This window comes from Anthonomus grandis, chromosome 22 (genome assembly GCF_022605725.1).
Source record: "Anthonomus grandis grandis chromosome 22, icAntGran1.3, whole genome shotgun sequence".
NCBI classification, from domain to species: Eukaryota; Metazoa; Arthropoda; class Insecta; order Coleoptera; family Curculionidae; genus Anthonomus; species Anthonomus grandis.
This window is the reverse complement of record NC_065567.1, coordinates 28,907,395-28,933,428: the sequence shown is the minus strand read 5'-3', so window position 1 is coordinate 28,933,428 and position 26,034 is coordinate 28,907,395. Positions and strand designations below refer to the sequence as shown.

At 33.5% G+C, this 26,034-nt stretch overlaps 1 protein-coding gene and 1 long non-coding RNA gene across 3 annotated transcripts in view; both read left to right on the top strand.

Moving 5' to 3' along the window:
* Positions 1 to 26,034, top strand: part of LOC126748192 (uncharacterized) — a 169,116-nt gene that overhangs the window by 123,778 nt on the left and 19,304 nt on the right. For both annotated transcript variants that reach the window (XR_007664655.1, XR_007664654.1), the window contains one exon: positions 10,751 to 10,893. This is a non-coding gene — a long non-coding RNA (uncharacterized LOC126748192). The remainder of the gene's footprint in view (positions 1 to 10,750; positions 10,894 to 26,034) is intronic.
* LOC126748189 (toll-like receptor Tollo) lies at positions 14,967 to 19,240 on the top strand. Its single transcript, XM_050457240.1, has one exon. The coding sequence runs from the start codon at positions 15,154 to 15,156 to the stop codon at positions 18,889 to 18,891; it is 3,738 nt and encodes a 1,245-aa protein (XP_050313197.1). The 5' UTR covers positions 14,967 to 15,153; the 3' UTR covers positions 18,892 to 19,240.

The window sequence follows — 26,034 nt, the reverse complement described above, 5'->3', positions numbered from 1 at the left end:
GGTATTTTAGGACCACAATCACTTGACACATAAGTTTTTGACAAAAAGTTTTTTTTCAGCTTCCAGTATAATTTTTAAAAAATGCTGAAATAGGTGTTTAATTATTTTAACAGATGAAAATTTGTGCAAATTTTCAAGGTTATAACTTTCTTGGTTTTTGAGTTATGAGCATGTTGATAAAAATTTGTAGGATAAAAATCACTTAACCTAAAAAAATGGTTTGTTTCAACTCCCTGTATATTTGTCAAAAAAAGCTACAATAAGTATATAATCATTTTAACTGTTGAATATTTTTGCAAATTTTCAAGGTTATAACTTTCCTGGTTTTTGAATTATGAGCATGTTGAGAAACATTTTTAATAAAACTCTTTGTACATGTTTTCAAAAAGGCTGAAATAGGGATTTAATCATTTTAATAGTCAGTTTAAATAAATGCATAAAAATTATATATTTACATTAATCAAGAAATAAATCAATAATTAATTCAAGAATTAATCAAGAACTAATTTAACCACATTACATAAGGGGAATTTTACTTTTTTATCCAACCTTGAAATGCCTGGAAGAAAATAAAATAATTCTCATCACTTCAGGCAGTATCATACAGTTTTCCAATAGAAATAAGTATCTTACCACAAAATTTAATCCAGATAGTTGATAAAAATGAATGCCTGGAAATATGTATTTAATTGCATAAGTTTAACTACATTAGGGAAATAATCAGCTGTCCTCAAATGCCTGGAATACCCTTTTAAATTTTTCAGACTGTTGGGATAAAAATAGGTTTTCATTTCTTCCAGGCAATTGAAAAAAACGATTGCCTGGAAAACATTGTTTGGATTTAACCTTAAAATATGGCTTTTGAATTGTAGGCATTTGATTTTTGATGATTCATTTTTCAAAAAACACTGAAATCTCTCACCAATCGACTGCGTAAATTTTCAAAAGTGTAACCCTACCAGCTTCTGAGTTACGGGCATGTTGAAATGAAAAAAAACAAGCCTTAAAAATCGAAGATTTCATTTCCAATAATAATAATAATATACCACGCCCAAATATTAAATGGTTTCGAGTATACCCGCATCCACGAATTTCCTAAAAAAAAAACCGAAACCATTGTCGCCAGCGATTTTTAGGCGCCAATAGGCATACGTCATTTTTATATACCTACATGGCGATCCCAACTATAATTATCGTCCTATATTATAGCATGCGTGGTAAAGCAATGGCGAAAGATAAATTTAACGGAGAAAAAGATAATGGGAGTATGTGCAAAAGGATGATAAATAAAGGGAAAAACGAGCGGCTGTCTCCTTTCGATGGCAGCGTTCAATTTAAACGAAAATTACATAGTCTTGGACTGACTGTAAAAAATATTCATCAACGGTCGTGATATATTTCATGCGTGGCATATGGTTATTGAATCAAATCAAGAGCCTTCCTTTTCTTTTTATATTCACGTGTGGTTTATAGCAATTTGAGTACCGTTCAGTCCTCCGTACGTCACACATGGAGCAACTGCGCAACTGACTCCGGATGAAAAAAATCCTTCTCGGGCAGGTGTTGTGGCATTTTTCAACCCCCTAGTCCTAGATAAACATAAAGTCGAGTTGCACCTTTCGTGGGTAATGTAAGAAGCTACCTTTTTTCGTGTTGACATTTCGGAACGGTGCAAAATCATACCGCAAACAGAGCGCGGAATAAAATATCCCATTGCACCGGCTATCCGGCGACGTTTCGGTTTTTTTTTCCTCTGTTTTCGTATTCTTGGGCAGATGCGCCTCACGACTATACGTTTACTAATAAAAACCAGTTGTGACTTTGTCGCCACAGGGTGGTCTTTCTTAAGTTCGCTTAGCCATTGCTTCTTCTTTACCAGGTCGACTCGGTTTACAAGTATAAGTATTGATACTGTGCAATGCGATCACTAGTTTCGAAATTTATTTTTTAATTAATTTTTACTACCACTGCCTGCATGGATCATCTGGATATTGTATTTTTCTCATGCCTGTCGACCCAATGAATAAACATGATACGTAGTAACAGGACCAAGTTGTAATAACAAAAAATTACCAAAAATATATATAGTAAGAAATTTAAGAAGAATCAAGATTAGAGTATATTCTATCTAGCTGTTAACTTTAGCCGAAAGGAACTACGTACACAATAAACTGGCTACTATGTTCTATTTAAAAATACTAAATTTATACACAACATATTATTTTACAAATAAAACTCGTAATGGTTAAAATTTATTGGAAAAAAAGCCATTATAATAATAATATAATAATAATAAATGTCTTTTATTATTCAAATTCATTACAAACTTGATGCAAAAAAAAAAACAAAGTACCTGAACCTGGCGCAGTCTAGCTTTATATAGCTACTCCACTGAACCAGATCAGGGTGTATTTGAAGTAACATTATAACAACATGTTATATGTAAAGAAATATTCCCAATTATAATATAACACAAAAAAAGTTTTCTTCTTCTATAAAAAACAGCAAATTTGATACATATTAAATAGTAAGAGAATTGTTTTGAATATTCATAAGAACAATTTTATATTTCCTCCTAAATTTATCTGCACGAAGGTCAACAAATTCTGCAGGTATTTTATTGTAGCACTGAACAGGATTGTAAGAAAATGATCGCTGAAACATAGCACTCCTATGGACCGGCATGGTTAACTTATTTCTAGCTCTAACATTTACCCCATGTACATTTGCTCTAAACAACAATCTATTCCTTATAGCCGCAGGTGCCTGCTAATGATTTTTATCAAAAAAGTGGAAAAGTGAAGAATTCTACGATTGTCCATTTTAAGCCAGTTAATTGTTTTATAATATTGCGAAATATGATCATACTTAGGTAAGCCATAAACCAATCTGATACAGGCATTTTGAATTTTTTGTATGCGCATTTTACAATCATTATCTAAGCAAGAACCATAAACATAATCACAGTAGGTAAAATTAGAGAGCACCATGGCCTCACATAGGCTGCGTTTAAGACTTAGATTAAGAATATCTCTATTACTATATAAGAGTTTTAAAGCTGCAAACGATTTTTGAACAATTTTTTTAACATGCTCCCTGAATCTCAACTTACTGTCCATCACAATGCCTAAATTTTTGGCAGTTTCAACAACCGAAAGCTTAGAGCCCTCCACATGAACATTTATTACACTTTTAATATTTGTAATTTTATTTGTATTTCCAAAAACCATAAAACAAGACTTTGAGGAATTTAATTTTAAATTATGTTTTTTAGATAATTGATTTATTATATTTAAGTCATTGTTTATACCAATCTCCGCTTCTTTAAGATTATCAGGTTTGAAAGTTGTATATATCTGCGTATCATCAGCAAACGCTTGCACCTTACAAACTTTTAAGGACTTAAGAATGTCTGCTGTATATACAAGGAAAAGCAGAGGTCCCAGGACAGAACCCTGGGGCACTCCAGACAAAATGTGTTATTTGTAAATATTGTCTGAAATCTATTATTCAAATAAGACTCAATTAACTGTATAGACATTGAAAAGCCATAATATTTAAGCTTAGCTAATAAAAGGGCATGATTTATTGTATCGAACGCCTTAGAGAAATCTAAAAGCACCAGAACAGCAATCTGTTGCTTATCAATAGCGTCCATTATATCATCCAGTACGTTTAGTAAAGCTACAGAGGTACCAAAGTTCTCCCTAAAGCCACATTGCGTAGCCGGAATAATGTCATTATCAATAAAATAACAAACCATCTGATGGTAAAGTACCTTTTCAAATATTTTTGAAAGTACTGGAAGTATACTTATAACGCGCAAGTCGTTATAATTTTCGGGGCTAGCAACTTTTGATAAGGGTTTACCAATTGAAATTTTCCATTGATCGGGAAAACAGTGACCTTCTATACAACAATTTATTATGTGGCATATGTACTTATCAATAAAGGGGCTACAATATCTTAACATTTTCGGTGAAATCTGATCTACACCAGTCGCATTAGACTTAATACTATTTAAAATTCTACTTACATCTTTAACAGTTGCAAGATTAAGTGTGAAATGCAGGCTATTATCAAATACACCATTATTATAACACTGAACTTGTTCATCACAATTCGCAGAATTTTGAAGAAATTGCGAAAAAAAGATGTTAATTTGATTTGGATCAGAAAGGTGTTCCGGAATATTGGTATTATTTTTATCTCTACAAATGTTAAACTTTTTTAATAACGACCAAAGCTGACGTTTATTTTTTTCGTTACTCAACAGATTAAGGTCCTTTTTTTCTCTTCTAATTGTAGCCAGAGTATGATTTCTCAGAAATTTATAATTCTCCCAATCTTGTATATCCCTTGTTGCCTTGAATTTCCTTAATGCCTCATTGCGTTGTTTTTGGAAAAGAAGTACCTCAGATGTTAGCCAAGGAGCTTTAGGTTTAGTAATTCTTGCTTTTTTAAAAGGAGCATGTTTATTAAAAAGTGTTTGAATTAAATTATTAAAAATTACTAGCTTACTATCGATATTATTTTGATATAAAATGCTATCTCATGGTAGGAAATATAAATCCTGCAAAAAAAGTTGGTTATTAAAATTTTTAAAGCACCTGTACTCAATTAGTTTAGGAACTATGGGTACCCTGTTTAAATTTAGCTCACAGAAAACCAAGTTGTGATCTGAGATGTCTGCGCAAATGACCCCTTTATTATGTATCAGAGACACTTTAGACACAAGTATTGCATCAAGAAGAGTGCTGCAAGTAGCCGAGACTCTGGTTGGGTCTTCAATTATTTGAGTGAGATTATAATTTTCAAATAATGATGTAAGGGGATTATTAAAATTTAAAAGATTAATATTAAAATCTCCTAAACAGAAAACTTCGTCAACTTACGGGTATATAAAAGAAAATATATTATCAAAATCAGAACTTAGGCTATTAAAGTTAAGAGTAGGGGGCTTATAAAAACCACCAAAAGCATAATTTTTATTTTTTATTTTTATTTTTAAGAAAAAAAGTTCCAATTGAGCCTTAATATTAATTAAGTCAAATGAAACAATATTACCTTTATACTTGTCTCTTACATAAGCCGGTTATTGGAGAGCCATGTTTCAGATAAAAAGATAATGTCTACATTTTGATATTCTACTAGGAATCTAAATTCATTGAACCTTGTATGCAATGATCTTACGTTTAAATGTGCAATTCTCATTTACCTATAAAATATATAACACCCCACTATAACAGACTTTATATAATATACCTTTTTATACCAAAAAGAGAAAAATTAATAAAAAATAAAAATTATGACATTATGACAGATAGGTGTGATCAACAAACAAACAAAGGAATCTCTCCTAATCAAACATATCATTTCCAGTTTTAACACATAAATCAAATATCTCGAAAACCTGAACTAAGACGAAGAAATAAAAAGAGTTATGAAATCTTGAAAAGTGAAGGTCATCCCGATTATTCTCTCATATATGGAATAAATTCCAACGATACTACAAGATTCACTAAATGATGACTTAATGCAAAAAACTGTAATATTTGATGCAACAAATATCGTTGGATCAATTTTGGATTAGTAACATCAACGACGGAGAAAACTCAATTGTAAATTCTTTTTTCTGTATCATTTTATTCTTCTTCCTTTTTTTTATTTTTCTCATTTTCATCTTGCTAAAATTGCTGCTGTAAATGAACCTTCAATTATTAATATTATATCATATCGAATTAATTCAACAGAAGCTGTTTTGATAGTAAATATTATATTTATTAAGAAATGGCACTAATCGATCGTACATAGTTTTTTAAAATATTTAGAAAAAGATACTTAAAAGCCTCTTTTAACCATCGAAATAACTTTCGAACATTTGAATTTTGCAGGGAACACACCCTCTGCCATAGAATTGTTAATAATCATAATAATAATAATAAATTGACGGATTTTCCATTTTACAATATGAAATATCTTGTTAATAATAATATTAATAGTAACAGTTCTTCATACGTATAAGATATAAAAAGCAACTAGGTACATACTAATTATAGGAACAAGTTAATAACCTAATTTCTAAACAGTAACTATCTCTATTTCTTGTTTTTCTTTGTGGCACCTTAAAATCAAAAAAACTGGGATAAGTCAATCATTCTGTTTACAATTTTAAACAAAAAGATCAAATTCAAAATTTCTGTATAGCCTTCCAGAGATGGAATGTTTAATAAATTAAGAATGTCAAAATAAACAATGTTCGCTAATGGAATTTTAAGTTTAAATGCTATTATGAAACACAGCTTGAGAATTCCAAAACTAACCTGACAAGTGATTAGTATATATTTTTAAAGCAATTGATGGTATTAAATTCAGATGTACTTTTCTTAGCAAAACCCAATAATTTGAACGCCTTATTAAAATTAAATTTATAATGAGCTTTAAAACTTAGTATTGGATCAAAGAAAATCCTTAGATCTTTAAAAGTTGATAATAGTGTTAGTAAATTATTGTTGACTGAATAGTTATAAAAGATTTGATAAGAATTTCTGTTGAAACCCACTGCTATACTATTTTTTGTCTATATTATCCTATGTACTAAGGCTGTTTTTATACTAAATATATTTATACATATATTTATATATATAAAATTGTACCAAATTTAAGTAAACAGTGTTGTATATATATTTACTGCAAAAACATTGTTTTTTATTTACACAACCCTTACCCCCCCACCCACCCCAAACTTTTGCCCAGTAAGAAATTCTTTTGAAATATCACCGTTTTTCGTCCATAATATCCAATCTAATAGCACTGTTTTTATATTAAATATTTATTAATATATCAAATTGAATAAATAAATAAACTGTGTTATTAGATTGGATATTAACGATGAAACCAACTGTTATACATGCGTATTATTTAGGGAAACAATGATTTTTTAAAACAATTTTTTACTGGTAAGTTATGTGGGGTGGGTGGGGGGGGCAAGGGTAGAGTTAATGAATCTTCTTTTTTTTTAACAGTAAAGTTTTCGAGCAAAAACAGTTCTTTTATTTCTTGAAAGTAACGCGTATGAAAATTGCAGTATTTGTGCCATTTTTTATCGCAAATAAGTGGGAATTTAATTTCTTAAAATAAGTCAATAAGTGTTAAAGAAATTTCAGTTTTTTTTTGTTCTAGACAACTTTTTAACCGTATATGGTCAAGGTATATTTATTAAATTGTATAATACCGATAATGTAATTCAGTACTCTTCAAATTCTCCCTACTCATATAAATTTGCCTCATTTAATTCATTTTTCTATAGATTGTTTAATATCCCCTTGTCAAAAGAAGCTTTCGCTAAAGAATTGAATATTATAAAACATATTGCTCTCAACAACGGATTTCCCCTTCATTTAATAGACAAAATTTATTACAAATTTTTAAATAAATATAAATTGACCTACAATATTGTTCATAATAACGACTCAATAAGTTCCTTTAGATCCTTGACCTTTTTTGGTTCCGTAAATTTAGTAAGATTCTTTAAATCCCTAAATGTAAAAATCGCGTTTAAGACAGTCAATAATTTAAAGAACCAATTGGTCAGTAGAGTGGACAAGGCAGGCATCCTTTCTAAATCGGGAGTTTACTCTTTAAAATGTGACGATTGCAACGCAGTATACATTGGCCAGTCTGGAAGAAAAATCTCTACACGCATTAAAGAACACGTAGCGCTTTTTGAAAAATTTAAAATGCCAATGTCAGTGATACCAAATCAGCGTTTGCCAATCATTTGCTGGCCTCTACTCATAATTTTTCTCCGGGGGTGGGAGCTGAAATGCTTGACCTTCTGGAGAAAATGGAAATTACAAAAGCTAAAAAGAGTCCTGTTCTCGTGTGTGTGAATGACGTGTTTACTTTTGAACCTAATTTAATTTTTAACATTTTTCTTGTAGTCACTTTCTTCAATTTACATTGGCTAACGTGTTAAGTTGTTTTAGCATTAGGTCCGTATAGCCGATAGGTTTTACACTAATACTTATAACCTTGTTGTACCGGGTTCGATTCTCGTTGAGTCTATATTGTTGCGTTCCACTTTTTATTTTTTATTTTTTTTGCTTTGTACAATTATAACCTTAAAATTTTTGTTTATTTATGTACTCTGAAGTGTGTCGATGGCTTCTAAAGGTTTTTTATTGTTTTATGTAAGTTTTTAGTTTTGTTTAAGTAGTATTTTTATTTTAGGCCTGATGATGCTCTAACTAGAGCGAAACACGTGTAGCCTGTTTAATTACGTGTTGTGAGACCGTGACTTTGTGTTTTTCTTTGTTTTTCGTCAATAATGCAAATTCTGGCTGAAGCTGGGGGCTCTAATGTTCCCTCTCGAACGATACGGCGCAGACTAGTTGAAGCAGGCTTAAAAGCATGCAAACCTGCCAAAAAACCGCTTCTCAGTAAGAAGAATATTAAAGCACGTCTTCTGTTTGCAGAACAACATGCTCACTGGACATTTTTAAAGTTTGGAGCGCGATATTTCCGAAACGGTTTAATAAAACATAGTTAAACTATATATATGTATTTGAAATCAGAAAATTCGGCTCTTTTTAACTATGAAGTCATATACAGGGTGTTCCATAAGAAAAAACTGATCATCTGTCAAAATTTGACGTTTCTAAACGAATAAAAAAAATTTTTGACATCGGATTCAAAAATTTAAAGTAAAACCCCAAAAGTTGTATTAAAATTTTTTTTTAACTTTTCGCATTACCCCTGTAGGGGGGGGGGGTCAATATATGGGGAAAGACCCTGTACAAAAGGCAGAAATTAAATGGATTAAATCCTATTTAAGCAATTCATTGTCTTTCTCAATTTTAACGCGTCTTTGGGCCATAGTGCCGTAGTGACACTTTTCCGGACATGGGTCTCTATACTCAAATGGATTCTACTGTTGCACTGAATAACCCCTACAAGTTTGATCCCATAGTTCTTAAACACCCTGTATAACTTATATTATAACAAAGTTATAATATAATTCATAGTACTAACTATAGATATTTTAGCAAAAATTAATGTGATTCTTATTTTTCATATTATCTCAATTAAACAACGAATCCATTGAAATGAAACGAAACATTTTACTAGACCACAAATTAGGCCTGTGTTCAAAATTTGATATAAAGACAAAAAAAAATGTTTGTTTCCTTTGTAAATAAATAACTATGTTATTCTACTATAAGGAGCAAAGGAACGGAGGAGGCATAAATAGTACTTAGGAGGAAATAAAAAATTCAAACAAATTTACAAAACAAGTGAATCGACTTTCTGGGGACTATATTTTATGACAAATGGTAACTACGTAAAGTGATAATCAAAAATAATTAACAAATGCACTTTAAATTACTTTATCAATAACTTTTTAAAACTATTATAATTTCATGTAATATACTGTGTTAGTTCAATATTTAAATTTTTTTCCCTCAATTTTTGTTTTTAAATTTTGCGGCAAAAATAATATATTTCTTTGCAAAGGAGATTGTGAAAATATCGTATATAAGTTTGTCAACTATTTTGGAAAAGCTAGTTACAATGCAAATACAACTAGAATTTGCAATTCAATAATAAGAATAATAATTCATTGGCATTTCTTATATTTCCATTTTTTGTCAAGGTTTCCAATATACTTGGCTGTTGATCTCACTCAATTTCACAGCATCTTATGCTGAAAAAAGCACTTAAATTTCGCCTTAATATTTCAAGAAAATTCTTCTCATTTAAATTTAAATAGCATCACTCTAAAAAAGCTATTGTCATTGTTTTAACCCAAAAAACCATCCCGTTCAACTTTACTGATGAGCATCTTTACAGGTAAACTATCAACCCCAGAATCCGATAACCCATGGGTAATATATTACCAATGGGTTATCCGATTATTCCCTGACTAAATTACGACCGGTATCTCTAACGATCCCGTTATCATTTCGCTTTATCTAACTGTAGAATCGAAAAGGTGTCGTTTTACTGACATACCTTCCAAATTTATAATTTTTTTAAACCCTGGAATATTCCGAGAACGTTCATGTACCAAAAAAAAAGGGGATATTATTTAATTTAAATTAAATGTTAAGCTGTATTGCTTTTGGGCGAATACCTACCGATAGATTACACAGCTGTTTCCTTTTATTAACTGGAATTAGGTATACGTTTTGCCATTTAAAAAGGTGGCAAAGTTCATTAAAAACGCACCCGGCATGGCAAGGGCCTTTTTCATGGGCCTGAGTGCATTCGGGTGGAATAAGATCATTACCACTATGGTGGTAGTGGCTAATGATTAAATGGGAAGTATATATTGAATTTTCAGAAATGATACCTCGAATGTGGTCACTCTATAGATATAATAAGTTATTTACTCTACTTCTTTGCACCACATTATCGTAGATTTATTAACGCTCATGCAATTTATGTTACCGCCCAATTCCGTTTAAAAAAAAAAAAGAAGGAAAACTCGTAAATTGAAACTGTAGTTAGAAAAAGTCTAAATTTCTGCAAGTTGACCGGCGAGCTGGTGTTTTTTGTGCACGCTACCGACTCGATCGGCTCTGCTGTCAGCAGTAACCACTACTGCTCGCCTGCATATAAGAAGAAGCCTGGTTGCCGGATTTTCTCCTTAAATCTTTTGGAATTATCATTTGTTGTTGTATGAAGTTCTCTTCCCCCTTCAGCATTACCTCAACATCTTAATTATTGATTTTTTTTTTCACTTTAGGCATGATCTACTCAAAAACGTCCATCTTGGAAAAAAGTGAAATGGAAAGGGTGGGCTTAAAGTAGCAGTAGTTCCAGTGTTGTCGCAATATCATGGATTCAAAATCAAAATGGCTTATGGCTAAGAAGATGGATAATATTTAGGTGAGTGTGTCTCGGTATTTCAATGCTACTGACTGAGATGGCGATATAAGATTGAATTATTTCATATTTTTCTTTAATCTGTCTGAAATTATGTATTTTTGCGCAGTTTACCTAGTTACATAAAAATTCAATTCAATTCATTATGATGCATCAAACTGAGAAAATTGAAATTTTTCTGACCTAATAAATCCACCATTTTTCATGATTCGTCAAAGTGAGAGGGATATATGACAATTAAAATACAACTTTTCCACTCCTTTAACACCGTTTCATTTTTAAAATACTGTAAGGACAATTTGGAAATGCGTTTTGCTCACGTATTTTATTTGATTACGTAGAAAAAACATTATTTTATTACCATTTTTTTATGATAGGTAAGAGTAAGAGGGAAATATTACAATGAAAAATCACGTCTTCTTTTCACTTTTTTCTTAACCATCGCCACTTCTAAAATACTGTATGGACAGTCTGGATTTTGCGTTTTTCTCACGTAATCTAAATAATTACGTGGAACAAACATTATTTTATTCATATTCTTTATGATACCTCAGACTGAGAGGGGGATATAGGAATGAAAAAAAAAATTATATAAATAATGCAGCCGAGTTATGGCTATCAGAGTGGGACTAGTTTTCATAGGTCATATTCCAATAGCCATATTTTTTGTTTCTCAACTAGTTGCATAAAGCCGAGTATACTGGCATATAGCTTCATCCTTTCATTATAACTAGCCGCAAACCGCATTGCCGAAGGCAGCGATGCAGCTGAGTTATGGCTATCAGAGTCGGACTAGTTTTCACCAGTTAAAAAAAAATTTTTTGACTTTGAGGTAACAAAAATATAAGATAATTTTTTTGGAAAAAATGAATAGACATTTTCGCTAGCTATTTGCTTACACATTTACCGATTTCATTTTTTTTGGTACCGTTGAATAAAGAATTTTACGCTCTTTACTATGATGTATCACACCATGGGGGTTCCCATTTGACATATTAAAATGAGGTTAGCTGGAGGTGAAGAGGTAATTGACAGAACTTTAGTAAATGCATAATTAAACGTCCCCCTGCATATCTAATTTGACGTGTTTTTTTTTAAGGGTGGATCGTTTTGAAATGAAAGCACTATATAACCATCGAAGGGCAGTTTGCATATAGACATCACCCTTCAAATTCTAAAGACTGGAAGAGCCTTGTGGAATTTTTAAGTTAATTCGACCTAATTTGGGTCAACCTTGGACTTTTGGGCTAATAACTTGGGACATACTAAAGCCACAATGATAAAATAAACTTTAATTTAGTGATCATCGTTTACTCTATAATATTACAAATTCATGGATATATGCTCAAATATCTCTAAATATATTTAGAGATATTCGAGCTGCAAAGCAAAATGCCCACGTACTTAAGCTACAATGATCAAATGAATTTTTTTTCATATAAGGCTAAAGAGAAATTATTTCTTCTTTTGTAGTTAATGTACAGTCGTGAGTATTAAAACTGGAGATTATTAATATTTGAATAATTACTCCAAAAGCCTGAAAGGGTAAAAAAGTAAATTCCTGATGCCTAGAAGACCTGAGAAGTCCCTTTAAATGCCTGAAATGTAATGATGAGTTATTCCAAAGACTTGGCAGGATAAGAAAGTTAATTCAAATATCTCGAATATATAATAAATTACTTTAAAAGTCCAAAAACATATGAGGGATTCTAATTATACTAGTCAAATGATTTATACATCGGATGGAGGACTGAACGGATTTCATTAAATTTTGACCATGCCCAGACTGAGTTCTTTATCAGGGTTTTCACAGCAACTAACTACCAATAGGAGCTGTATTACACAGTTTTTAAATTACTTCAAATGCTTTGAAAAATTTTAAAATTATAAAGGAAATATGATTCCAAATGGGTGGAATATATAATAAATTACCTAAAAAATGCAAGAACTTAAGTAGGATTCTAATAACAAGAAACTTTTTATATATCGGACGGAGGACTGAACGGATTTCACTAGGTTTAACCATGCGCAGACTGAGTTCTTCGTCGTGGTTGTCACAGTAATTGACTAGCAGTAGGAGGTGTATTACACAGATTTTAATTTACTTATAATGCCTGGAAGAAAATTAAAATTATTTCAAGTGCCTGGAATATATAAGAAATGGCATTAGATTTTTGACCATGCGCAGACCGAGTTTTTTTTGTCAAGGTTGTGACAGCAATTAACCAAACATAAAATGAGAGGAAGGGGGCAAGTTTTTAAGTATATTAATAGAGTTGAGGAGATAAGGTCATATTCCAATTAATTTAAGAAAAATTCGTAAAGTATATATGGATTGAATTTAAATTCCAAGCAAACAAAAATGATTTGATTGACACATAAAAAACCTAAAATGACTTCAAATGCTTGGAAGACCTTTAAAATTACTTCATGTACTTGGAAGAAATTTTAATTTTTTTTGTTTTGTACTGACTTTATTTCTTAAAACTTTATCATTAAATCCATTACATAAGGATGATTTACCCTTTTATCCGGGTTATTACCATTAAAAGTACGTGCTGCTACTCTAACACCTTGACGTAATTTCTTAATAATAAAGACCCACCAACTCAATGCTTCCTTGCAGCATATAAACCATTGTTATCAATACTATCAAAATCACCAGGACTAAATTAAATAAATACTTCATGATACTGTTGCTATTGCTCATTTTAATAAAACACCGATACCAAAATAAAAATAACTGAACCAACAAAATTGTCAAAATATGCAGGTATTTACTACATATTTTCACGTTTTTGTCAAAACAACTTGGATTTTCGGAATGTATTTTTTTCTTGATTAGATTGACACCTGGATAATTAAAAAAAAAAAGAAAATTTATGCAGGCAACAGAAATGCAAGATTTAAATTATTAAAGAATGTCAACCACGTTTATTTATATTTCTTAAAAATGAATTAATATAATTAAAAAAAATAGGGTTATATCATAAAATTCATTTCTAACGTTACTAAATTGATATTGGGAAATTTTATTACATTCTAACGAAATGACGTTTTGTAACACTCTGTTCTCTCTTTCTTCGGCTCTATTTTCGATATCCTGAATTGATCATTTACAATTATTTATTACGGTACCTCTGGACTCGAACTTATTGACAATACGTTTAATAGTTGAAATGGACGGAATGGGCTTGGTAGGAAAATAAACTGAAAACATTTCAGATACTGCTCTAAAACTATTTCCTGCATAATGCCACTTAATTATGGGTATTTTTTCATCGATTGAATAATTCATACTTGTTTTCAAATATCGACTGTCACTGATTTATTGACACTTTTCCTCACGGCAGTGACAATATTCATTTTACTGGTGCGCGTTTGGTTTTACTTGAACCGAAAATTTGCTAATTTTGCAGTTACATTTAATTGAATAATTCAAGATTCGCTTGTTAAATTTTTTTTAAACTTTGCACAAGGGTTTGCCAGATTGGTCTTTTCAAAAAGTTATCTTACAATTTTTTTATAAAATGTACAGGGAAGCCAATAATTGACCCCCTTAAAATTTACATGGGTTTTCCTATGTTCCGCTCGGCGACACACCACCCCGTATAGAGAGGTATCACTCGAGCCCTATTCCTATTTAAAAAAAATTAAATGGGCTCAGGATATGGGTCTGAGAAACGCATTTTCAGTTAATAATTAATTTTTCAAAATTTCCAGGACTATTTTCTCTCAGACACCCTCTATAAGAAAATGACTTTAAAAGTCCAAGTTATGAACGTTTACACGCACATCAATTGGTACCCGTTGACTGTAACACCTATTACCGATAATCCAATTTTCCAACTCCTATCCAGACTATAAAATCCTGGAAGAATAAGCTATTGTAAAAAAACAATCTTTAAATTCCTTGTTAAAACTTCCAGAAACTTCATGCAATCAGGCAACACCGCTCACACCTTTAGATACACGGGCACTAACAACCGAACCGAACGTCGATACACAAGGGGGGGTAGGGTACTAGCGGTGAACCTAAGAGCTCCGTGTCCTTCAGTTCTACCGGTCAGTCGACGACGAGTACCACTCGAACTCGCTACGGTCTTCGTGGTCTCGGTACCGCCGAAGAAGAGATCGCGCGCGGATGTAGTCAAGTCAGTTCGTATAAGTTGGATTAACAAAAAAGAAATAATTACTTAGTGTTTGTGCAGTGAAGTGACGAGATGGCTTCATCAGGAATATTTGATCTATAATAATCTAGAGATGGCCACCTCCCCTATTTGGTTTCTCCTTTTTGGAGCGATTTTCGGAGTCCTCTCCGCCTCTTTGAGTAAAACCTTACGCTACCAAGCTCCCGATGAGTGTAAATGGCTTGTGGTCGACTCCTCGTCTGATGAGGATGATGTCGCTTTGGTTTGTAGACTTCGCACGATCAACAGTGAACTGGAAAACACGAATTTCAGTGTGATTCAGCCACAGCATACGGTCCGATTGAGGCTCGAATGCTCCGATGCGTTATTTTTCCAAAGTTCTTTGACCGCTGGCAGTTTCAAACCTCTGGTGGAATTGAAGGAGTTGAGCATTGAATATTGTAAAATTGGAAACCTTTCGGATGGGGCCTTTAAGGGTCTTAAGGAGCTGCGTAATTTGACTGTTAAAACTCACAATACGGATTGGAGCGCCATGAGCTTGGATATCTCTCCTCACGCTTTTTCTGATGAGTTGCGCTTGCTGGAACGTTTGGATCTTGGGGAGAATAACATGTGGAGTATACCAGAAGGTGCTTTATGTTCCCTATACGCTTTAGAGGTGCTTAATTTGACAAGAAACCGCATACGGGAGGTAACAAGCTTTCATTTCTCAAATAGCTTTTCAGAGAAGTGCGGCACCAATTTGAAAATATTAGATTTTTCTAGGAATAATATTGATAGTCTTCCGTCCGGAGGGTTTTCTTCTTTGGCCCGACTGGAAAAGCTCTACTTGCAAGGTAATGGGCTTAATTTGGTTGCCGATCGTGCCTTAGAAGGCTTGACCGCTCTTCACATACTTAAGTTATCTGATAACCGCTTAGTGAATCTACCTCCTGAACTATTTAGTGACACACGTGATATCCGTGAGTTATATCTTCAAAATAACTCGATAAATGTGTTGGCACCAGGACTGTTTAATGAATTAACCCAGTTGTTGGTGTTAGACTTGTCGCATAATGAACTGACAGCAGAATGGGTTAACACGGTCACATTTGCTGGATTAGTGCGGTTGGTCGTTCTGGATCTGAGTTTTAACAGGATAACACGTCTGGAGCAAAGTGTCTTTCGCGACCTGTACAGTTTGCAAATCCTGAGACTGAATGATAATTTCATAGAAAACATTCCAGAAAATACTTTTAGTGCTTTGTACAATTTGCATACGCTTATAATTTCCAATAATAAGCTCAGCAGGGTTGAGAGTGACATGTTCAATGGACTTTATGTATTATCCCTATTAAGCCTGGACAACAATAAAATATCATGGATCCATAGTGAGGCCCTAAAGAACTGCTCAAGCCTACAAGACTTACACCTCAACGGTAATAAGTTGCAGCAAGTTCCAGACGTCATAAGAAACGTCCCTATGCTGAAAACCCTCGACCTAGGAGAGAACCACATAGACTCAATAATAAATGACATATTTAGCGACTTGAAGCACATGTACGGCCTAAGGCTTACAGAAAATAACATAGGGAACATAACAAAAGGGGTATTTGACAAGATGGCCTCGCTGAAAATACTGAACCTCTCACGCAACAAAATTCAGAAAGTGGCCCCGGGCAGTTTTGATAATAATTTCAACTTGCAAGCCATTCGTCTTGACGGGAATTATCTTACAGACATCGAGGGCTTGTTTGCGAAATTACCCAGTTTAGTGTGGCTCAATATTTCGGATAATAAGCTTAAATGGTTCGATTACGCTTTGATCCCCACTGGATTGCAGTGGCTGGATATCCATTCAAACCAGATCGAGGAGCTAGGAAATTATTTTGAAATAGAGTCGACGTTGTCCTTGAGTACTTTTGATGCTAGTTCAAATAAATTAACTGAAATCACTGGGAGTGCTATTCCGAATAGTGTGGAGGTGCTTTATTTGAATGATAACGAGATATCCAAGGTGCAGTCCTATACGTTTTTTAAGAAGCCCAACTTGACTAGGGTGGATTTGTTTGGGAATAAGATTACTAGTTTAGACCCGAATGCCCTTAGGATCTCTGCGGTGCCACCAGAGAAGGAGCTTCCAGAGTTCTTCATAGGGGGCAACCCTTACAAGTGCGATTGCACCATGGAGTGGCTCCAGAAGGTGAATAGTGTTAACAGGGCACGGACTCAACCGAAACTCGTTGATTTAGAAAGTATTTTTTGTCAACTGCTCTACAACAGGGGCACGACTTACGTCCCACTAGTAGAAGCTGCTCCATATCAGTTCCTATGCACCTACGAGTCTCATTGCTTCGCCTTATGTCACTGTTGCGACTTTGACGCCTGCGATTGCGAAATGACTTGCCCTTTGAACTGTACATGTTATCACGACCAATCTTGGAGTGCCAACGTGGTCGACTGCAGCTCCAGTGGGTACGTAACAACTTTGCCAGAGAAAATCCCTATGGATGCCACCCAGTTGTATATTGATGGCAACGACTTGAGGTCCTTAAACAGCCACGCCTTTATTGGCAGGAAGAGGTTGAAGGTTTTGTTTCTTAATAATTCTAACATTGACAGTATCCAAAATAGGACTTTCCATGGCCTAAAGGAGTTGGAGACGTTGCATTTGGATGGCAATCGTTTGACTGAGCTAAAGGGGTTTGAGTTCGAGGGCCTAGAGGAGCTGCGAGAGATTTTCTTGCAAAAGAACCGCATTGGCAATGTGGATAAGAAATCTTTCAAAGGTTTAAGGCACTTGAAGGTTCTGCGGTTGGATCACAATCGTTTGATCACTATGGATATTTGGCAGCTGTCTAATACGCTTATCGAAGTGACTTTAGCGTACAATCCGTGGAGTTGCGACTGTGACTTTACTGAAAAACTGCGCGAGTGGATGATACGCGGGGATGCGGTGCGGGACATGTCCAAGGTGCGTTGTCTTTTCAATTCTTCTGATATAGACTATTATAGTGACGAGATCTACTCTGCTACTCCTGAGTTAGGGTTCTTTGTGGCAAGCAACTACACTCCTTGCACTGGGGCGGCTAATATCGATAATAGTGTTAACGGAAATCTGACCGCGACAAAAACAATAATCAAGAAGCAAGTGATACATGACTATTTGCCACTTTTGGTGATCACTTTGGTGGTTTTCGCGGTGGTGGTGATGCTTATCCTAATCCTGTTCGTTTTCAGGCAAGAAATGCGTGTATGGTTACACTCAAAGTTCGGTATAAGGGTGTTTCAACGGCCAAGTGACGTGGAACGCGATGAACGTGATAAGCTGTTCGATGCGTTCGTGAGCTACAGCTCCAAAGACGAAGGGTGGGTCGCGGAGGTGCTAGCGCCAGCACTAGAACCTCATTACAAGTTGTGTCTACACTATCGGGACTATCCGGTCGGTGCTTTTTTAGCGGACAGCATAGTCCAAGCGGTCGAGTCGTCGAAACGGACTATAATGATCTTATCGGACAATTTCATTAAATCTGAGTGGTGTCGGTTCGAGTTTAAGTCTGCGCATCACCAAGTGCTGCGCGACCGTAGGCGCAGACTTATAGTGATCCTCTTAGGTGAAGTGCCCCAAAAAGACTTGGATCCAGACATTAGACTCTACTTGAAGACGAACTTTTACCTGCAATGGGGCGATAAACTGTTCTGGGAGAAACTCAGGTATGCCTTGCCAGACGTTCCAAATAACCATAGACATAGTTCAGTGAGAACGCCGCATGTGCATCATCACGTTCATAGGCATAGCGGTAGGGGGCAGCCTCCTAACCCTCCAGGGGGACAGCAAGGGGGGGCTAGGACTGTCGCGATACATATTTGACAGTAATAAAATTTATTAGCTTAGGAAATGTGATAATAATATTATTATTTCTTAGTGCAATTCTCTTTAGACGACATTTGTGATATTTTAGTCAACTCGGATGATAAGATTCAGAATGCTTGTGATAATTGGTATGAACTTTGCATAATTTCTCTCTTTAAAGTTCCTTTTTTATGTCTTATGCAAGAAAGAAACACATATTGGTTATTAGAGTTTCCGAGTATAAATAATATTGTAAACATGTAAATATTTATGTCGTATTATGTGCAGATACATTAACTATTTGGCCTGTACATAATACTTAAGCAACGTATATAGTAATTTAAAAGACTGTTTTTTGTATATATATTTTTATAAAACTTATTTTTTTTTTTGTAAATAATTTTAGTTGTATGTTATTTATATGAACTTTTCATTGTAACATAAAAAAACTAATTTTGTACATTTTGCACAATATTTACGAAATATTGCCTTTTTGCCTGTGAAAACATTTTTTTTTATTGATCAAATAAAATGTCCGTAGTTAAATGTTACGTTATTGTTTTATTTGCCCATAAATACAATAAAAATAATATTAATTGAATCAAAGGGATAGAAAATCAATTATTGCTCTCAATGGCTAATTGACATTTAATTTTTAAATAGATACTCACAGTTAAAATGCTCCAAACGCTCCTCATTGAATTAAATAAATTAGTCAGTAAAATAATGCCGAAAATTGTAATCTAGGCTAAATATTGATGAACCTAATATTTCCCACTACGGGCCCATTTAAAACTCTTTTTGGTAAATTTGTTACTAATTATATCTTGTCTTATTAATGAATAATTTGGCTGTATTATAGTATAGTTTGCTATTTTAGGCAAATTTTAGGAGAGAGGTGGCGTAGAGCCCTTAATTTGCATAGACTTCTCTAAGGCTTTTGATAAAGTGATTCATGCAGTATTTGAGATTTAAGAGCTGGAAAACTAGATGCTAAATCACCTCCTGTTATAATAGTTCTGGGGTGCAAATTAAATTTTAAATAATTCTTCATGAAAAAATTATGGCTTAAATAATAACTTCTATTATTATACTAATTTCTTTCATTACTTTTCACCATTGTTCTTAGGGGTAGGATTATGCATTAAATCGAGTTTAATTTTAAAAAAATTTAAAAGTTTATTCGTTAAATACTTTTGTCGATTTTTTTCATAATTTACCAGCAATGAATTAAATAAAAAATATTTAAAAAAAGAAGAATTTTTTAAAAAGAAGCCTCTTTCAGCGTATAATAATATTAATATAAAATAATATAATGTACAGTTCATGCAATTAATACAATGACATTGTATGCATTAATTTTTTATTGAGTATTCTATCTGTTTAAAAAGTTTCTTTTATCCCTTTTTATCATTGTTCTAAAAAATTAAATTAAATCAAGTTTAATTGGAAAAAACTTAAAAGGGTTTTTTGTTGCACTTTTTCGATTTTTTTCTCAAAATTTGCCTACAATGAATTTAATAAGAAAAATAAAAAAAAAATTTTAAAAAAAGAAACCCCTTTGAAGTTTTGGCGGAAATAATAACATTGTATTCATTAAGTATTCTATCCATATAAAAAATTTAATTTATCCCTGTTTACCATTATTCTTAGGGGTGAAAAAAATGCATTTAATTTAGGAGAATTTCCTTTTTTAAAATACTTTTGTTGACTTTTTTTGGATTTTTGTGCAAATTTTGACAACAATGAGTTTAATAAAAAAAAATTAAAAGTACATTTAAAAAGTTTGTTTTATCCCTTTTCACCATTGTTTTTAGGGGTAGAAATAATGTGTTCAATCGAAAAAGTTCTGCATTTTTTGAATTCTAATGAGTTTGTACCTATTCTTAGAGACCCAACATACTCATTTTTTAATAAACTCAAAAATACTTTAGATAACACTCACTCTCGACTTCTTCCACACTAATAAGTATAAGTTATACCCCATGAACCCGAAAACACCTTTACTTTACGGTTTACCCAAGGTCCATAAGACTGGCTATCCCATTCGTCCTGTAGTGTGTTTTTTAGATTCACCTTGCTATTTACTATCCTCGTGGCTTAATAAAGTCTTAAGAGATATTAGAGCATTTAATAACATTTACTCCACCAAAAATTCTATAGATTTTGCTGACACCCTTAAAAATACACCAATATCTGAAAACTTGAAAAATTTTTGGTGGAAAAATTCGATACAGGGGGGTATACCCGAAAAATGAAAAAACCCAAACTTTGAAGGTCGATATCTCGGCTTCTATGGAAGCTATCGGGAAAATTCCAACGGTCTTGTCTTAGTTTCATCATTCTGAATTCAACGAGACCATCCGCAAGGCAGTAGCTTTAACGATAGCCGAGATATGGCATTTTTGATGCCCATTTTTGGCCTCAAAAACGGACGTCGAAAACGACTTTTTCAGGATTTTCAAAGTGCTCTCATTCCCTTAGTTCTGCTCTGATCCTGTTATAACCCGGTGTTTTCGTAATTTAGGTGACCCAAATAAGACGCTGGTATACTTAGTTTGATTTCGAAAAAAATCAATTTTTTGTGCAAAAATTCGATACGGGGGGGTATACCCGAAAAATGAAAAAACCCAAACTTTCAAGGTCGATATCTCGGCTTCTATGGGAGCTATCGGGAAAATTCCAACGGTCTTGTCTTAGTTTCGTCGTTCTGAATCCAACGAGACCATCCACAAGGTCGTAGCTTTTACGATAGCCGAGATATGGCATTTTTGATGCCCATTTTTGGCCTCAAAAACGGACGTCGAAAACGACTTTTTCAGGATTTTCAAAGTGCTCTCATTCCCTTAGTTCTGCTCGGATCCTGTTATAACCCGGTGTTTTCGTAATCTAGGTGACCCAAATAAGACGCCGGTATACTTAGTTTGATTTTGAAAAAAATCAATTTTTGGTGAAAAAATTCGATACGGGGGAGTATACCCGAAAAATGAAAAAACCCAAACTTTGAAGGTCGATATCTCGGCTTCTATGGAAGCTATCGGGAAAATTCCAACGGTTTTGTCTTAGTTTCGTCATTCTGAATCCAACGAGATCATCCGCAAGGTCGTAGCTTTAACGATAGCCGAGATATGGCATTTTTGATGCCCATTTTTGGCCTCAAAAACGGATGTCGAAAACGACTTTTTCAGGATGTACAAAGTGCTCTCATTCCCTTAGTTCTGCTCGGATCCTGTTATAACCTGGTGTTTTCGTAATCTAGGTGACCCAAATAAGACGCTGGTATACTTAGTTTGATTTCGAAAAAATCAATTTTTGGTGAAAAAATTCGATGCGGGGGGGTATACCCGAAAAATGAAAAAACCCAAACTTTGAAGGTCGATATCTCGGCTTCTATGGAAGCTATCGGGAAAATTCCAATGGTCTTGTCTTAGTTTCGCCGTTCTGAATCCAACGAGACCATCCACAAGGTCGTGGCTTTAACGATAGCCGAGATATGGCATTTTTGATGCTCATTTTTGGCCTCAAAAACGGACGCCGAAAACGACTTTTTCAGGATTTTCAAAGTGCTCTCATTCCCTTAGTTCTGCTCGGATCCTGTTATAACCCGGCGTTTTCGTAATCTAGGTGACCCAAATAAGACGCCGGTATACTTAGTTTAATTTCGAAAAAAATCAATTTTTGGTGAAAAAATTCGATACAGTTTTTCATAGTCAAGATAACGAAAAACAGTCTGTTGGCTGGCCATTGTCGTGATTTTTTGTCCAGTCATTCAAACACTCTAAAAGGTTTGTTGTTGTTGAACGTTTAGGCAAAAATCCATGCTGAGAGGCAGGTATCAAACCATTCTCCAGAAAGAATGCTATGAGCTCCTTAACTATTACTTTCTCCATATATTTCAGTGGGTTGCATGTGAGGCTGATAGGTCTGTAGTTTTCCGGTTTGTTCCGGTCTCCCTTCTTAAACAGTGGTGTCACAATTGAGTATTTCCATTCTTCTGGTATCTTTCCTTGTTCTAAGCATTCCTGCATTGCCCCCGAAAGCAAGGGACTGAGGGAATTTCTGCAATTTTGAAGGAGAACTGTTGGGATTTTATCTGGTCCTAGGCTTGAGTCATTTTTCATATTGTCAAGCGCTTCTTCGACTTGCTCTTTTGTAAAATGAATAGTTCCAATTGAGGGTTGCACCTCGCTGTGATTAGGCAGTAATGGAATTGGATATGAATCCTTAGTGAATGCTGTATCAAACTGTTCTGCGAATGTTCTACGCCATGGATTTTTGCTGTCTAGAAACTCCTGTATCTTTTAGGGTTATGGTTGAGATTTTCGAGTTTAAGTTGCATATTTAAATAGTTTCTTTGGCGAGGCCGAGTTTGCAAGACCATTTTCATTTTTCTTTCTGGCGTCGACCAACTTATGTTTGGTAATATTATTTTGGCACATATAGGCTTGATATTGGTCCTGAGTTTTGTTTGTTATATACTTTTCCCATAGTTTCCGTTTTTTGTTAATTTCTTTGAAAATATTTTCATTTATCCATGGTTTTTGGGGGTTTGTTTTCACACGTCTGGTAGGAATGTATTGTTCGATAGCATCATTCACAATATTTTGAAAGTTTTCGAAGATCGATTTGTTCGCATGCGCTGGTTGTAGTTGAATGAAGTGGTTGATTTTTTCATAGTTTGCAGTGTAAAAGTTCCTTCTTACAATTGTTTGTGTTGCTGCGGCCAATGGGTGGTTCTGAGCAAAGATCAAAGATGCTTTTAGGATCGTTGGTTATGAAGAGGTCCAAAAGGGAACCTTGGCCTTTTCTGTATCTTGTTGGGAAATCAATCAACTGCTGGGCTCCTATTTCTTGATAAAATCCTGCGTCTTTTTGTCTGGTGGTGCAGTTGAGAGACTTTTCCAGTTAATGTAGTTCCAGATTGTATAATATAAACGAAAAACAGTGATTTTTCAAATTTTGCTTGGGGTGTCCTGTATAACATGCAAGAAAATTCAAAAATATTAAAATTTTTGAAAAAATATTTTTTTTACATTTACACTTAGTAATTTAAAAAAAAATCAAAAAATTCGACTTTTTTGGGAAAAATATAAAAATCGAATTTTTCTTTTGGAGTGCCATACATAATACGTAAAAAATTCAAAATTTTTTGAAAAACTATTTTTTTCCATTTTTACTTGCTACTATAAAAAACATCAAAAATTCGACAATCAATACTTGGGGTGGCATATAAATTATGAAAAAAATATTAAAGAATTTCAAAACTTCGCATAAAATTACTAAAGTTGTTCAAGCAACGATTTAAACTTCTTAGGGGGGGTTCGAAGTTATTTTTTTTGTTACTACTTAATGCAAATCAGCCTAATTCCAAACCTCTTAAAGCCGAAAAAGTCTAACATAAAATAACAATAAAATTAAGGCTTAATCGACATGAACGAGATGCCAAAAGAATAAAAGAATCCGGCCCCGTAGAACCGTTTGGGGGAAATTTATGTCGGTATCAAAAAAAATTTTCGTATCCTGATCGCGTAATCTACTACCAAATTTGTATGTAAATTATTTTCGGCTTTTGGAACGGGGAGAACACCTAATAATTTAACTTTTATTATATGCCCGGGTCGTGTTACGCTTATCTTTATTTTTGATCTTTATTTTATTTAATGTCCTCTCTTTAGGTTTTATTCGATGACATAACTTTTAAAAGGAGAATCGATATTTGGAAAATTCCTCGATTTTCACTAATGAGTCACACGGGTTTTATTCCAACCCGTAAATAAGCCTTGACAAGACACCATCTATAATTTATCGTAGGAAATAAAATGTTTAACAAGACGTTCGCGAAATTTGCATTTATTTACAGCCCGCGGGCAATAAAACGGATATAATATAAATCTAGCCCGGCATAAAACTTTGCTTACCTCGAATTGCCCACATTTTATGGGACGTTAAATTATCATTAGTTTTCTCCTAAAACACAGACAATAGTATCGAGATTGATTAGTTTTATTTACGTACTTATTGCACGCATAACTTAAATGTATATGATTTTCATATTCTTATTTCTTTTCAAATATAAATGGTTAGAAAAAGAAACATTTCGTTTCCACACCGATTTTATGTCGGTCGTGGGTGGAACAAATGACCGGTCCATAGCCGAACTAGAGAAGACCCATAAACTTTTAAATCAGATGCAAATTTCTCTTATTTATTACGACCGGTTTTTATAATGGTTTCAGCTTTATTTTTCAAAATAAAATACGATTCCTCTTATTACAATTATTGTCTAAATCACACTAGCACTCTTTAAGCTGACCTAACTGTTCCCGTTCTTGTATAGCGATTTTAATCACGTTGGTATGCCGAGTTGTTGTTGTATTTTTTTTTCGCCACAACCAACAATTTAAATAATTATATTTTAAAGAATATAATTATCCCGGCCATTAATGAGGCTTCATTAAATAAATACACAAGGAAGGAAAAAAGGTTTCTCCGCTAGAAAACGAGCAAGGTAACGAGGAACGTGTAATGCAGTTATAATTATTACGAACAAGCGAGTTCATGATGAGTTTCACGAAGTTGGGTTATTTAATACACTCTGTATAATAAAATATATATTCTCAAATTCTAACAAAATATAAATCGTGTCCATTTAAGTCTACATCCCCAATTAGAGAATAGTATAAATATATGTGACTCATGTCCATTTAAGTTATGCATCAATTTTTTTAGAGTTTCACTCTTTATAATAAAATGCAGGGTTTTTAAATAGGCAGTTTAGTTTTTTTCATAAGAGGGGAAAATTTACTCATTAATGTGGTAAAATTGTAGAGTCACGTTATTCAAATTCAACCGATAATGCTCATTTTTAATTAAATTTTATAAATATATGCGAGTCGTGTCCACTTAAGTTATGCATCAATTTTATTATTTTCAATATTATGTAGGTAAATTTTTTTGTATAATGGATTTTTAAAACAGAAAAAGTATTTATTATACAGGGTCGATTTATATAATAAAATCCCCTCTTGCACATGGCTTCAGAATGAAATATGATGGATTTCAAAATTTGTATATTTATCGTTCTTTTACTGGTTTAAGTTTTTAGATAAAAAATTTTAATTTTATTAAAAAAAAATCAATCAACGAAGTTTCACATCAGGA

Coding starts and splice junctions, on each gene's coding strand:
- LOC126748189 (XM_050457240.1), top strand. CDS start 15,154: ATGGCCACCTCCCCTATTTGGTTTCTCCTTTTTGGAGCGATTTTCGGA.